Source organism: Brassica oleracea, chromosome C2 (assembly GCF_000695525.1).
Source record: "Brassica oleracea var. oleracea cultivar TO1000 chromosome C2, BOL, whole genome shotgun sequence".
Taxonomy (NCBI): Eukaryota; Viridiplantae; Streptophyta; class Magnoliopsida; order Brassicales; family Brassicaceae; genus Brassica; species Brassica oleracea.
In genome coordinates this window covers 32,542,043-32,557,035 of record NC_027749.1, presented here as the reverse complement: position 1 = coordinate 32,557,035, position 14,993 = coordinate 32,542,043, and the positions used below count along the sequence as shown (strand labels likewise).

Genomic DNA, 14,993 nt, shown 5'->3' with positions numbered 1-14,993 from the left:
GCTAGGCATGAGTTTACAGAAGCTCTCCTTCTACTAGGCACGAGCTCTCAGTAAACTTGCCTCTGTCTTAGCATGAGTCAAGTAAACTCGTCTTTCGCTAAGCACGAGTTTAAAGCAAACTTGATTATTACTAGGCACAAGTTCGAAATAAACTCGCCTAAACCGTCATAGACATGAATGTGTCTAGTTCATTGTCTAATAAACCCTATTCATAAAGTTTGCAGAGATCGACTTCGTCTCTCTCAACGAACTTTGGGGGGCTTATTGTTGGGGGTGGATCTTGATCCTCTAGCAAAGCCCATAAGACAAGGAACTAGGCTCATTTGGCTATAAAACCCTAGACATATCTTTCTATAAATAAGGAACTACCTCCTTCTTAGAAAGGATCTATCTCTTCTCTCATTTTACACATTAAACACTTCATACAAAGAGCTTATTGATTCTTAGATTTATTTACACTTGTAATCATACATGTAATATAATCTTTAATCAATAAATTCTTTTTGATGTTCATTTTCCATTTGATTTCTATGTTGATTTCTCTTTAGCCTCAAGAATTTAAGAAATCTATTTCTTAAATTCTTTATTGTATGAATCCGACAAACATACCATTTTCGGTTCAAACATGAACCACAGGTTGTGGAAGGAAACGATCTTAACTTCAGAGCTTGTTCTTATCGAACTCTTCTCATCTCGGTGTCGTCTCTGTTCGTCAAGCTCACTACTGTCTAGAGTCTCGTATGGATCACGAATCGAGAAGAGATTTGATTGGAGTCAGTGAATTCAATGATACGTGAAGGTTTGAGTTCCACCGTTGACAGGTCACTTCTCTCTCCAAGCCATATGTCATAAACTTCAAAATCACAAAGGTAACAGTAGGCTTCTTCTACATTGGTCTCCAAGACCAGGTCTTTGAATGCGAGGATTAACAACTCATAGGCTCACTCCCCCAACTTTCCGTTAGCCAGACTCAAGGCTGAGCTGTGAAGATAACCATTTAGCGATGGTTGGGTTGCTGCAGTCATCTGATTCCAGATGGTGCAGACACAATCATGAGCTCTGCTCCTAGAAAGCCTCTCTGAAACTTGAAGCTTTCATCATTGCTTGACAAAGTCGCTGGTATCGTCTGTAATGCTGAATCACCCTTGTCGTCTATCAAGCATACAAGAACTCTAGCATTCATATCGCTAATCCCTGAGCCGAACATGCTACTTGTCTGCAGCTTAACCTTATAAAGAAAGCTAGACTCGGTCGCAGTGAATGATGGATTTTCAGTAGAAAGTTTCACTTCTTCTGCTGGTAAGAGACGCAAAAGGTCTTGCATAACTCTAGTAATCTTGATAATCAGATGTCTTGCATAACTCTAGTAATCTTGATAATCAGATGTCTACAAGCAGACTGCACCGAATTGAGATCGATGATTTTGACAGGAAAGTTTTCTCCTTTCAGAGAAACTGTATTGCCAATCTCAGCTAGCACACAACCTCCTTAAACGGCTGCAAGAAGTTGGTCGAGTTCTATAGATTCACGGGTATCGCTGAAGCGTCTTGCTCTCGTTGTCAAACTGAAGAAGGTGAAGTTACTGCAGAGACAGAAACTGAAGAAGTCGCAAGATAAGTTGTTGAGTAGACGTTTGTGTCGAGCTTCCACGGTAAGAAACAAGACGAGAATCTACCGTAAGAAACAAGACGAGCATACAGAGGATTACCAACAAGAACAGCCTATCGTTGCTTCATTTATTATTCGCCCACCAGGTGCTCGATCAAAGCCCCAAGAGAAGAAAGCAAATCTTTCATGAGAAAACTTCATCTTTATCTTGAAACCACCATAGTCTTGCTAGATCTTCTGGTTTCCGGACTGCGCTTGAGGTAAAGTTCGATCTAGTATTCTCCCAAGTTTGATATGCTTTGAAGATAGTTCTGAGGTTCAACCCCTCCTTCTAGCTAGAGCTGTCAAATGGTCCGTCTATAGCCCAATTGGGCATGACCCGTTGGACCATTTCAGTTTTGGGCAGTAATGGGTGGTCCATATTGGATAATGGTCCAAACAAATGTCCAAGACCAATAGAGACCATGTCTAAATGGGCATGTCCATGCCCAACAATATTTATAATTTTTTTTTTAATTATTACTTTAGATTTTATTTCTAAAATTTTGAAATTTTGAAAAATTACGTTTTCCCGCCAAAAACGAAAATTGCGTTTTCCCGATAAAACCGAGAAATTGCGTTTTTCCGATAAAACCGAAAATTGTGTTTTGCCGCCAAAACCAAAAATTACGTTTTCTGATAAAACCGAGAAATATCATTTTCCCGCCAAAACCGAGAAATTGAGTTTTTCCGCCAAAACCGAGATATTGCGTTTTTCCGCCAAAACCGAGAAATTACGTTTTCCCGCCAAAACCAAAACCAAGAAATTAAGTTTTCCCGCCAAAACCGAAAAATTGCGTTTTTCCGCCAAAACCGAGAAATTATGTTTCTCACCAAAACCGAGAAATTGCATTTTCGTGCCAAATTTATGAAATACATTTTTCCGTCACAATAGTGAAATTACGTTTTCCGTCAAAATCGTTAATTTTTTATTTTAACGATAAAACTGTTTTTTTGGGTTAAATTGTAAAACTATGTTTTCTTTTGTTAAACTCATGAAATTATGTTTTAAGAAGCCCATGGACACCCATTGTCCATTTGGTCTTCGCCCAATTGGACCATGTACCAATTGGTCTTTTGTCCAGTTGGACCATTTATTAATTGGGCACGTCCATAGCCCGCCCAAAATGAATTGGACTGGGCTAGCCCATGGTCAGCCCGCTCTGTTGACACCTCTACTTCTAGCGCCAACAAGCACACTTCTCTTTTATCCGAAATCACTCACACACACTCGGCGGCTAGATTAGGGTTTTACCTTTATTCTCTCGTTGTATTGTACTTTTCCGGCAAGCTCTCCGAGCTCCGGTTCCCTTTCTGTCGAACATCTCTTTCCCTTGTAACCGGCAAAACGCTTTTCCGACCATCAATAAGACGTCTTTGCTTAAACCCACATCTGAAATCGAACATTTCACTACTAGTACCGTTTCCCGTTCAAACAGTTGAGATGGTGGCACGTGAGTTACCCAGTCGCTTGGTGTCTTGCGGTGGAGACTCATTCCGACGTCATCTAGGAAGTTTCAGTATTTCTATCACTGGCGCGTTCAAGGCTATTTAGTCGTTGACGACTGGGTCTCCTTAGTTCTGGCGCATGCATTCCTGAAGTCTGGCGGAGGCGTTGTCGTCTATGGCTCCGTCCAATTCTGTGGTTTCCGTGCTTCCTCCTTTATCTCTCTCCGGTCACGGCAGCTCGTGCAAGTTCTCCTTTTGTTTCTTTCGCGAAGTCACAGTCTCGAGAGGTTGATGGCTTGCCATCAGGTGAAGTCTTCGGTGGCCTGGTTGAGCTTCCTTCTGTGTGTAGAGGCGGTCTGCTCTCCGGTTCTCGGAGGCAGAGCAATGACGATTCCTCAGTCTCTCCGTTTTGTCTCGGTTTTATTGGTTTCGTAGGCTCCTTGCTTTGGGTTTCAACTTCCCAGCACAAGGGTTTGTCTCTCTGACTCCTTTGTGGTTGTGATCCTATCTATCTATTTGCAGGTATCAGCCATCTTGCTCATGTTGTTGCTTCCTTTCAGGCCCGCTTCTGGTGTTCTTTAGTGTAGTCGTTTGTGTTGTTGTTAGTTTGTCGTCATGTAATAGGATCTTAGTTTGTGTTGTTGTTGTCGTCTGTGTGTGTCGTTGTGTTGTATCGGTGGTCTTAATTGGTGGCAGTAGTCTATGGGTGAGGAGGAAGTGGAGGATTCGGACTCCCACCCCGATTAACCGAAACAAGCCGGTGACATGAATGTTGGGTCCGGAGTTGTGACAAGCGACTTGGCTGTGTGTGTCCTTCGGGGTCCGGAGTTGCGAAATGACTCGTCCGTTTATCATTCGATAGTGTACTAGGGCGGTCTAGGTCGTACGGATTTTATCCAAATTACCCATTGTATTACTGCTTATGCCTCATCTGGGAAGATAAATGAAATGTTTTAATTTAAAAAAAAAACTATCTCTTAAAAAAAAATCAAATTTCCGTACTTTTTAGGGTTTTCTGTTCAATAATTTAATTGTTTGATTTAACAAATAAACTAGTGCTAAATGTTTGATACGAAACCAACATGAATATTAAAAATAATTTTTCTTTTCAAAACAATAAAAAGTTTAGATATAAAGGTTCAGGCAAAGGATTTTTCTTGCACAAGTCGGTATTTTTAGTCTTTTCGTTCTTTGCATGTATATTTATGTTCTTTGTAGTACTCTTTTTCTTTTTTCTTCTCTAATGTTTTACTTATTTCAAAGCTTTTGTTTATGAGAAAATCTACAAAATTTGATAACATTATATAAGAAAAACAAAACAAAAGTGTTCGTTAATCTTTTAATAAACAGAAATAATATCTCGATAAGACTCTAAAACGTATTTAACAATAAGAAAAACTAACCTGAGGTCTGGTCTTGATATAGAGAGTAAACATACCACCGTTTTTTAAACTCCATTGTCTGCCTTGTAGTGATTCTCAAGTTTGTTAGGGGCACTGTAAAGCATTTTGAAAAAAAGAGAGTTTATTAGCAGCATTGTAAATCTGTTTTAAGATGAGTTTGTTACTTTCCTTTCTCGAATTACTACCATCACAGCCAATCAACATTTTCTAGCAAACCAAAAACTAATTTAGTCTATTTTAAAATGATTTTGATCAAATATATTAAGTTAAAAGGATAAATATTTTATGTAAATTATGATTTGAGTATTGAAGACTGGAGTTTTCACCATAGAAAACTTGTGTTTTTTTCTTAATCATTGAAAATAATTCTCTCAAATATCGTTAGAAGTCATCACTTATCTGGTTAGAAATTAAAATTTCATAACCCTTTGAGAGAGAGAGAGAGAGTCAATAGAACCATTGCAAAAAAAAAAATTAGAAAACTATATTGAAGCCGTGTACGGATGAATTCATAGCATCATGAGTCGACTTCATCTATAGATAACCGTTTGGAAACATGTGATAATAAGTAGTGTGAGAAATATTAGGCTTTTGTTATATCTAAATTTTATTTTATATAAACAAAAATCAGTTATTAATCGTTAATTACTAATTTTTATTTTTCAGTTAAGTTGTATTTTACATTTGATTTTTTTCTGTAAATTTTTAAATATATGCCATGTGTCAAAATTTTGTTGATCAAGTGACCTGCGTTTTTAGTACATAAGGGATTACGAAACTGACAGAATCTTTTATTGGATTCTCCCTTGGGCTCATTACAGATATGGTTGAGAAACAAAGAGGGGCTTATTGGAGTTGGGGTTTGAGAAGGTTTTGAGGGTTTTAAAATGAACCAAACTTAACCTTTAAATTCACTTCTCAGACCAATTAAAGTGCCACGTGGATAATTAATTAAAAAATATTAAATTTATTAAAAAATAACTAAAAAAAATGCTAATTTAACAACGCTGACGCTGCCAGCTAAACCGTAAACCCGAAATCTTAAATTCTCAATCCTAAACCGTAAATCTTAAACTCAAACCCTAAACCCTAAACTCAAATCCTAGACCCTAAACCCAAACCGTATACTCTAAACCCAAATCCTAGACCCTAAACCCAAACCGTAGACTCTAAATCCAAACCCTATACCCTAAACCAAATCCTAGACCCTAAACCCAAACTGTATACCCTAAACCCAAACCGTAAACCCTAAATCCAAACCCTAAACTAGACGCCATAAGGTTTGGGTTTAGGATCTAGGATTTAGGTTTATGGTATATGGTTTGGGTTTAGGGTTTATGGTTTGGGTTTAGGGTATACAATTTCGGTTTAGGGTATACAATTTGGGTTTAGGTTATACAATTTGGGTTTAGTGTCTAGGATTTGAGTTTAGGGTTTATGGTTTTGGGTTTTGGGTTTAGGATTTAAGGTTTAGAGTTTAGAATTTAAGATTGAGAGTTTACGGCTTAGCTAGCGGCGTCATCGTCGTTAAAATTGGCGTTATTCGCTTTTAGTTATTTTTAAATAAGTTTAATATTGTTTAATTAATTATCTACGTGGTAATTTGATTGATCCTGGAAGAAGAGGTAAATTAGGGGGTGAACCCGAGTTTTGTTCTTTTAAAATGTAGAGGAATTTAGATAGTTTTGTTGAATTCAAGGATTTTGATGGAGATTTAAAAGGGGATTTTGGTAGGATCTGGTAGGATCTTTCTTAAATATTTTAATAATAATTTTAACCATTAAACTACAAAAACGTAATTTGTTTGTTAGGTTTATATTAAATACATATATACTAGTGCTTACCAATAATACTACTATATGATATAAAGAAATATATGCATGTAATGAGAAATTTGTAAATATGATGAAAAATTTAAAACATTCTTTTAATAGATTGGAGAATTCAAACAAAAGTTCAACTCCTATTTTCCTAAAAATCCAAAATAAAAGTTTACAAACTATTTCACTTCGAACAATGCAATAAATCATCACACATATCAACCAAGTAACACATCCACACAATGCAATATACTACGTTCCAATCTATTAATTCTGCTAAACAAGTGAATAGACTTGAAGAAAATCCTGACGGTAACATAGTTGTTGATGTGGCTTTGAGTTCGGGAACTTTTTGTTTGTTTCAATAACCAAATAGAGAGTAGATCTTCAAGTTCTGTTGAATTCTCAGAGTCTCAACACATTTCACTTACATATTCTCAGGGACACAATAGTTTTCTTAATGAGAAATACACGAGCTGGCCTGAAATCATTTTAAGACTTACACATTTTTCGCGGAGCTGATGAAAGCATCCACAAGGCGGATCCATGCTCGACGCCGACGACAATCAAAACACATAATGGTGTGTATAGTTGTGTATGGGAGTAGAATGTGGCCTACTATTCTCGGATGGTATTGGTTTTGCAGAGCTGTTGCATCTGCTTGGCTAGATATGGAGACGACGAAGAAGATAGAGAGCTGCCATGCGTACATGTCTTTCATGTAGACTATGTAGAAAATGGCTTAAAATCAATGCCACATGCCCTCTCTGTAAAAATGAGGTCGGAGAAAGCAGCACTTCTTCCTCATAGGACAAAAACCGCATGGAAACAGAGAGTGAGATTATTTTCAAACTATTTGGATGCATCGAGTTTTTGTTTTGTTTTTAAATAGTCTTTCAGACTTGTATAGTTGAAATTGTTTTTTATTCATTTTGTTTGTTGTGACTTTCCACATCAATAAATTTCCAAATAATGGTGTTACATGCTTATCAAATTTTCCAGAGGGATGGTTAGAAAGCTTAAACAGAGAGATATTGTAGTGGGGTTGAATAAATGATGTGAAGGAGTTAAAAGGGTACAACAACAAAAGAAAAGCTCGAAACATCCTCGTAAAGTGTCGAGAGAGGGAAACAAAACGAAAAGAGACAAAAGACCCTTCCTTTCTCTGTGCCATTGTACACCAGTTATACACATTTGGCGTTGTTACAACTCCAAACATCTTTTGACGGATCACCTGTCTTGTGTAGTCTTGTTAGTTCATGGCTTGTAGTTTCGAGAGTTCTCCAAGCTCTGATGGGATAACACCACTTAATCCATTGCTAGACAGATCTAAACCATACATATAATCAACTGTTCCTCTACTGTACTCAGATTCTTCAGTGTAAGAATCATACTTTGATTTGGTGCAAATTGGATTTCTGCAAGGAGGGTTGAGAAGGTGACAGCCTGACAGGTCGCACATCATATTCTTCTACCTGAAACCATCGTTGTTAGCTAATTATATGAACCATCTCTCAATCGATGATGGTGAGAAAAGTTTGAATTGATTCTCTTCCCATCTCGGTTACGTTCTTTTTTTGTAAAAGATGAAATAATTGTTTTTTTTTAAATTCCATCTCTAGGTGGTATTTGATTCTATTGAATTTGAAGAGTAAATGATAGTTTTAAATATCCAAAATAACTTTTGAAAAATCTCATTGATGAAATCCATATTTTCCAGTAAGGAGTGATTTAATAGGGTTTTTATAAATGTTATATCCAATAAGAGGGGATTTATAAAACTTTTTATTTGTCAAAAACATAAAATTTTATGACATCCTCCTTCTTTATCTAGTTGTCTTGTCGTTTCTTTAATTAACTGGAAGAATGTATCCCGTTTTTCGTCTTTCAATACTCTACAAACATACAACTTAAAATTACCGGTGACCACGTTGCGAAAATCCGATCTACGTCTCTTCAATCTTCCTGCGCCACAGAATCTCTGTAAACCTTCGACCAACAATCTCCGGCAAAGATGAACGACGGAGAAGTTTCGAGGCAGATCCAGCAGATGGTGAGATTCATTCGCCAAGAGGCTGAGGAGAAGGCAAACGAGATCTCCGTCTCCGCTGAGGAAGTAAGCTTCTCACTGCTCTGTTCCATTTCTCAGGATCTCTCTGTTTCAATCAAGATTCGATTTTGGTATACAATGATTCGATCACTGGATCTGTTTATTTGAATATGTGTAGGAATTCAACATCGAGAAACTGCAGCTAGTTGAGGCGGAGAAGAAGAAGATCAGGCAAGATTATGAGAAGAAGGAGAAGCAGGCTGATGTACGCAAGAAGATGTGAGTTTCATTTGATTGATGAACCGATCGTTTAGTTTCTCATTGATCTTGATTTAGTCTTTAAGCTGGAGCGCCCTTATACATGTTTATTGTTCAGCGATTACTCGATGCAGCTAAACGCGTCAAGGATCAAAGTTCTTCAAGCACAGGATGATATTGTCAATGCCATGAAAGACCAAGCAGCAAAGGATCTTCTCAACGTCAGTGGCGATGAGTATGCCTACAAACAGCTTCTCAATGATCTCATTGTTCAGGTTGATACACTATGTAGTTGTTATCTTGAGTCTGATGGCAATCTCATTCTTTTGTGCTCCTTAGTTAAAAGATTCTTCTCTTCTCTTTAATTGTTGCAGTGTCTGCTTCGGTTGAAAGAACCTTCTGTGTTGTTGCGTTGTCGTGAAGAGGACTTGGGTTTAGTTGAATATATTCTTGATGATGCAAAGGAGGAGTATGCTGGTAAAGCTAATGTTCATGCTCCAGAGGTTGCCGTTGACACAACCATATTCCTCCCCCCTCCTCCTACTTCTAGTGATCCTCATGGTCTCCACTGGTAAAATTCATTTCTATCATTTTTAAAGTAACTTTAGACTGTAGTGATTAGTTTAAGAAAAAGGACTTTTATGATGTAACTGATGTGTAATGTTGGAATTTGTTTTAATAGCTCTGGAGGTGTTGTGTTAGCTTCTCGTGATGGGAAAATAGTGTGCGAGAACACACTTGATGCGCGTCTTGATGTGGCATTCCGTATGAAACTTCCAGTGGTACGAAAAGCAAATTCCATACCCACGTAGTTCTGTCATCCATAAGTCAACAGTTTTTTTTTTGTTACTTACGATGGCTTTCATATCTTTTGACAGATCCGTAGGTCGTTGTTCGGCCAAGTTGCTGCGTAATGAATGAAAAGAGAGAGTGATGTGATTCAGACTGGTTTGTCTTTGGTTTTCCCACTTGGGAATGATTTCTCTTTCTTGTGATTCTTTTATATTCTGCAAAAATTTTACTTCGATGCTGAAAACCCATCAACTCTTTGTTTTCGTATGTATTTTTTTTACATCCTTCCGGAGTTTTATCGTTGGCTATAAAAATAAATAAAGAAGTGAGACTTCTTTTGTTTCTCTCTCTGTTGTTTTTGTTTTATTCTTCTAAAGTTCTATGCTTATATTTGTTGACTGACAGAGGAAGAAGTTGCAAAATCTGTTACTAATCTCAGTTGAACAAATGTTACAATAAATTTGACAAAGCTCACTGGAATTGAAATGACTTATCAAAAAAAAAAAGAAACAATGGTTTGTTCGCATCCAGAAATGGTTAAAGTTGAGCAAATCGCAACCCTCTGAGCAAACGAGTTCAGTATAGCAAAAATGGTTATTTGATGGGATTAGGGTTTTGGTGAAACAACTACATTTGGAAATCTTAGAAAACACGATTGAAATTTTAAAAAGTAAAGATCAAACATTTTTGTATCAAGTAAACATAAGAAAATAACGACATTTTATTTGGTAAACTCGAGACTAAATGCCATAAAGATTGTAGGCAACAATAACAGTGTTAAAAAAAAAATGTTTTGAAAACTCTGGAAATAATACTCACTAGTTCACAAACCTAAGTCTCGGCGGTATTTATAACCCCACATTCCGGTCTGTACAACTAATCTTCACATGCATCACACTTTTCTTCTTAGGTTCTGCTTGTTTGGAATTATCTGAAATTACAATTTTGTGTAGGATAAGTGTTTCTTTCTAAGTCCAACATTTGAGCGTGTGGACCAGTGGCTCATATACTTCTGGAAGTCCGAACAATAGATGAATTGCTTGATCATCTGATATAGTAATTTTGAGACTCTACAAGTCTGCAATTAGCTTCAGAAAGATGTCTACATTGTCTTACACTGTCTTCTTCTATTTTGTTGCAAGAGAATTGCTTCTTCAACTGGATTATGTAGAGAAGAGACTTGGTTTGACATTTTTCTTGCCTTTTGCCCTCCCAATGCAGTGGTTTTGTGCATGATCTTCCTTAGAATAAAATCATGTATGCATGTTTCCAACAAGCTTCTTTCTCTGAGATTTTTGCCAGCCTTCTTTCTATCGACCGTTGCATATGATTCTTATTCTTCCTTTCCAGATTTTGTCAAGACTATAAAGTCTGTTTTAAAAACCAAAAGTAAACCTTGTATCTCTAATCGATCCGTCATTTTGTTTTTCCACATCCCAAAGTCATTTTTACCATCAAATTTCTTCATCTCAAATCCTCTTAGAATTAATGTTCTATAACTAGCTAGTACTTGCAATCAACTTGGATTACTTTGACACCACTTGTAAAGGTTTTTAATTTTGATAAGTATTTCTATACGAACTTTGATCTTAGGATGTATAGATCAATGAGAAAAGATACAAGAAATTTAATAATATCTCTCATAAAATGCCTCTCAGGTAGAATTCTTTTCCCACAATTTTCATCATCAAAAGAGAAATTCTCATGAACAAATATAAATATCACAAGATTATAAAGTAAAAACTCTCTTAATTATTATCTCTCTTGATCTATCTTTTGTTCTACTTATTTCCTGATGATTTGCCTTCTCTAAGGACAACCTTTATTTATACTAAGGTCTTCCTGGGTTAATTCCTTTTTCTTATTGTTATAATGTTTTCACCGACATTATTAAGCGTGAAACTAATTATTTATTTGGCTTGGACTTGAATAAATAATAAAATCCACATGAAGCAAACAGTCCAATAATGTTATGCGAGGATTGCTTTGGAAAGACACCAAAAATATTTGGAGTAGAGTACAGTAGTGTGAGGATGGAATTTTTTGTTACGACTTACGACCTAAAATGTTTAGCTGTTGCAGTTTGATGCCAGACATATTTTCACCCAATTCATTCGACCAATTTGTTTGTACTATATAATCTCAGTTTTCTGGTTGGAAATTTGTTGAATCACTTAACTAAAAGTTTACTTTATATTAACCAAGACACACACACTTTGTTGGCACTAAAAAAAGTTATTCAGTCCACTAGTGCATTACATCTTCTGAATCGAAACAAGAAAGAGCTCATAACAACTGCTTCTGAAGAGCTCGCTGAAAAATGCTAGCTAGTTAGGCTAGCGCATGGCTTTCTCTGCTCTGATAGGGGCTTGCTTCTTCAAGCTCTTCCCAACCTATACAAAGTGCTGTAGATTCGCACAATTGGTTAACTAGCTGACCTTCCAGCCCACATCTAAAGGCTTTTGAGTTTATTTGCCTTTGGTTTAATATGATACCAATAGCAATAGTCATTTTTCCAGTTTATCGGTCCCCGATTAGAAGTTTTTGTTGACTACAGCGTATAGGAACCAAGTTATCTACCGCTTTTAACGATGGTTACATAGGATCGTGCACTGATTACAAACAATAGCAGTTTAAAGCTTAGCCTCTCACGACACCGACGCTGCGCGGGGCAGTATGGGTTAAAGGAGTAGACATTGATTGATCCTATCTTTATGACTGGGTAAGCCTATACCATAGCTAATAAATAAAATCTAAAAATCCCAGTAAACCCAAATCGATTTGAACACAAGTGGTTCTAAGCTGATCATGTACTTAAAGATAGTAAAACCCAATGTTCAAGAAATTGCTATACGGTAACTATGCGTTTAATAGAAGACTAGCGACTCCGAGGCTTAAACGTAAACTACTTATTGATATATTTCATATATATTTTAAATTTATATAAAATATTTAAGTTTTTGGATGTATATAAAATTATCGTGATAAATTATTAAAATTAGAAGATATACAAAACAAAATAAATTAGAAACATTTGTGGATTTTTGTTTAATTTAATAGATAAAGACTATTTTACACGATTTAATCCGGTTTAAATGATTTAAATCAGACTTTTAGAAAATCATGTAGAAAAGGACTGCTAGGCGGGCCTTGTGTGACAACCTATGCCGCTCACTCGGAATCCGGCTCACAGCCCTGCAGGGCACCGACCCCAACCCCTCCATTATGAGTTCTCTCTGACTCCATAATTAGGTTGTTGGTGAGTCTCGAACCTAGGACCTCACCCTTTAACAACACTCCTCCAGGATGAGCTGTCACCAATTGATCTGCAGTTCAATTGGTGACAGCTCATCCTGGAGGAGTTTTGTTAAAGGGTGAGGTCCTAGGTTCGAGACTCACCAACAACCTAATTATGGAGTCAGAGAGAACTCATAATGGAGGGGTTGGGGTCAGTCCCTCCAGGGCTGTGAGCCGGATTCCGAGTGAGCGGGATGGGTTGTCACATAAGGCCCGCCTAGCAGTCCTTTTCTACATGATTTTCTAAAAGTCTGATTTAAATCATTTAAACCGGATTAAATCGTGTAAAATAGTCTTTATCTATTAAATTAAACAAAAATCCACAAATGTTTCTAATTTATTTTGTTTTGTATATCTTCTAATTTTAATAATTTATCACGATAATTTTATATACATCCAAAAACTTAAATATTTTATATAAATTTAAAATATATATGAAATATATCAATAAGTAGTTTACGTTTAAGCCTCGGAGTCGCTAGTCTTCTGGTTGGGGTCGGTGCCCTGCAGGGCTGTGAGGCGGATTCTGAGTGAGCTGGATGGGTTGTCACATAAAAAGTCGACTTTTTATGTGACAACCCGCCGCGTAGGAACTACCGGCCCTTGGGCCCCATGCTCATAGCGCTGCAGCGCACTGACCCTAACCCCTCCATTATGAGTTCTCTCTAACTCCATAATTAGGTTGTTGGTGAGCCTCGAACCCAGGACCTCACCCTTTAACAACATTCCCACTGGACAAGCTGTCACCAATATCAATTGTTGACAGCTTGTCCAGTGGGAATGCTGTTAAAGGGTGAGGTCCTGGGTTCGGGGCTTACCAACAACCTAATTATGGAGTTAGAGAGAACTCATAATGGAGGGGTTGGGGTCGGTGCGCTGCAGCGCTGTGAACCTGGGCCCACAAGACAGGTAGTTTCCACGGGGCGGGTTGTCACATAAAGAGACTTGAAAGGACCCGACCCATTTTTTTGTAACATCAGTACGAGCCTGGCTCGACTTCCTCGATCAGACTTGGGCCCTTTTCATATTTTTCCTTACTTAGAATTATTTCAGAGTGTTAGCTCTTTTTCAGACAGTCAAGTAAAGCATAATACGATTTGAATAGATAATCTGAGGTTCGAGGTAACAAGTCAGTTCGCTATAGGCTATTACATGTTAATCTCGTCCTATATCTACCCAAACCCACCATCCTTCCTTCCTGCCTTTGTCTCGCGTTCAGGCTATGTCTTTACCCTTTCGGGTCTGGTCCTGATCTGCATCCAAACAAGGAGGCATAAGCAAACAATATGCTTAATGAGAGCGGTCATTCCGTCCCACTCAGCCAAGTAAAGCAATCGAGTCAATCAGTCAATAAACGGACATGCTTATCATCAGTCAGTTACTTAGCCGACCCAATCGTTCCAAGCTAAAGCGCCATCAGATTCAGTCAAGCCCTAGCAGGCCAATACGGCTCTATGCGCATGATCTGATCCAGATAGGTCGATGGAAGGAACCGACTGTTCGGACCAAGCCAGAACTTAGCAGATAATTCGAATTAGAAAAGCAATCAGTACATAGAACATTCCTATCAATCAGACTACGATTCCGTACGATAGGCTACAGTAACACACTCACCTTTTTCTTAGAGTCGGTTTGTTTTGTTTTATTCGGTCTCTTCTGACACCTCTTGAGCGGTTTCCGTCGGATCTTCGAACGTTCAGACAGTCGGATTCACCCCACAGACGATCGTTCTTGACTCGGACTTGATCAATCCAGCCAAATATCAAAAACTCTCCCTTAATCGGACTTTTCTCTCTCTGAGTTTCTATCTGGTTCTTTCTTCCCCTTTCCGTACAGAAATGGCAAAATAAGACGAAGGAGACGATTAAAATGGGCAGTTGGGTGGTTTAGTCCCGAGAAAATGCAAAGTTAACCGTTTCCGCTTATTCTACTCGCGGCTCTTAATCCATAACCGCCACCCCGCGCTCCAAAGCGTTCCAGCGTGAGTTTTTTCCCTATTCGGACTTTAACTGTTCCCGCCAGTTTTACTTTGACGAAACTCGAGCTAGAGCTGACTGATCCAGTCGACAACTCTAACCGCCTTGTCCGAATCAGACTGATACTACTGAATCAGCTCATCTCAGCTTAGTCGACAGTCTTAACTGTCTTGTCTGATTTCAGACAATCGCTGTCTAGCCGACCAGTTCAACCGTATTGTCCGAATCCAACAACACTTCTCCAGATCCGACCGTCACTGTCCGAAAATTCCGCTTTGCCTGGATTTTCATCGAGTTGTCC

At 37.9% G+C, this 14,993-nt stretch overlaps 1 protein-coding gene across 1 annotated transcript; it reads left to right on the top strand.

The window, feature by feature from the left end:
• The first annotated feature begins 8,198 nt into the window (after positions 1–8,198).
• Positions 8,199–9,763, top strand: LOC106324675 (V-type proton ATPase subunit E1). The gene is made up of 6 exons (XM_013762634.1): positions 8,199–8,435; positions 8,548–8,648; positions 8,746–8,902; positions 9,002–9,198; positions 9,310–9,409; positions 9,506–9,763. Exons 1-6 carry the CDS (start codon positions 8,334–8,336, stop codon positions 9,539–9,541), a joined length of 693 nt encoding a protein of 230 aa, XP_013618088.1. The 5' UTR covers positions 8,199–8,333; the 3' UTR covers positions 9,542–9,763.
• The last annotated feature ends 5,230 nt before the right edge of the window (positions 9,764–14,993 follow it).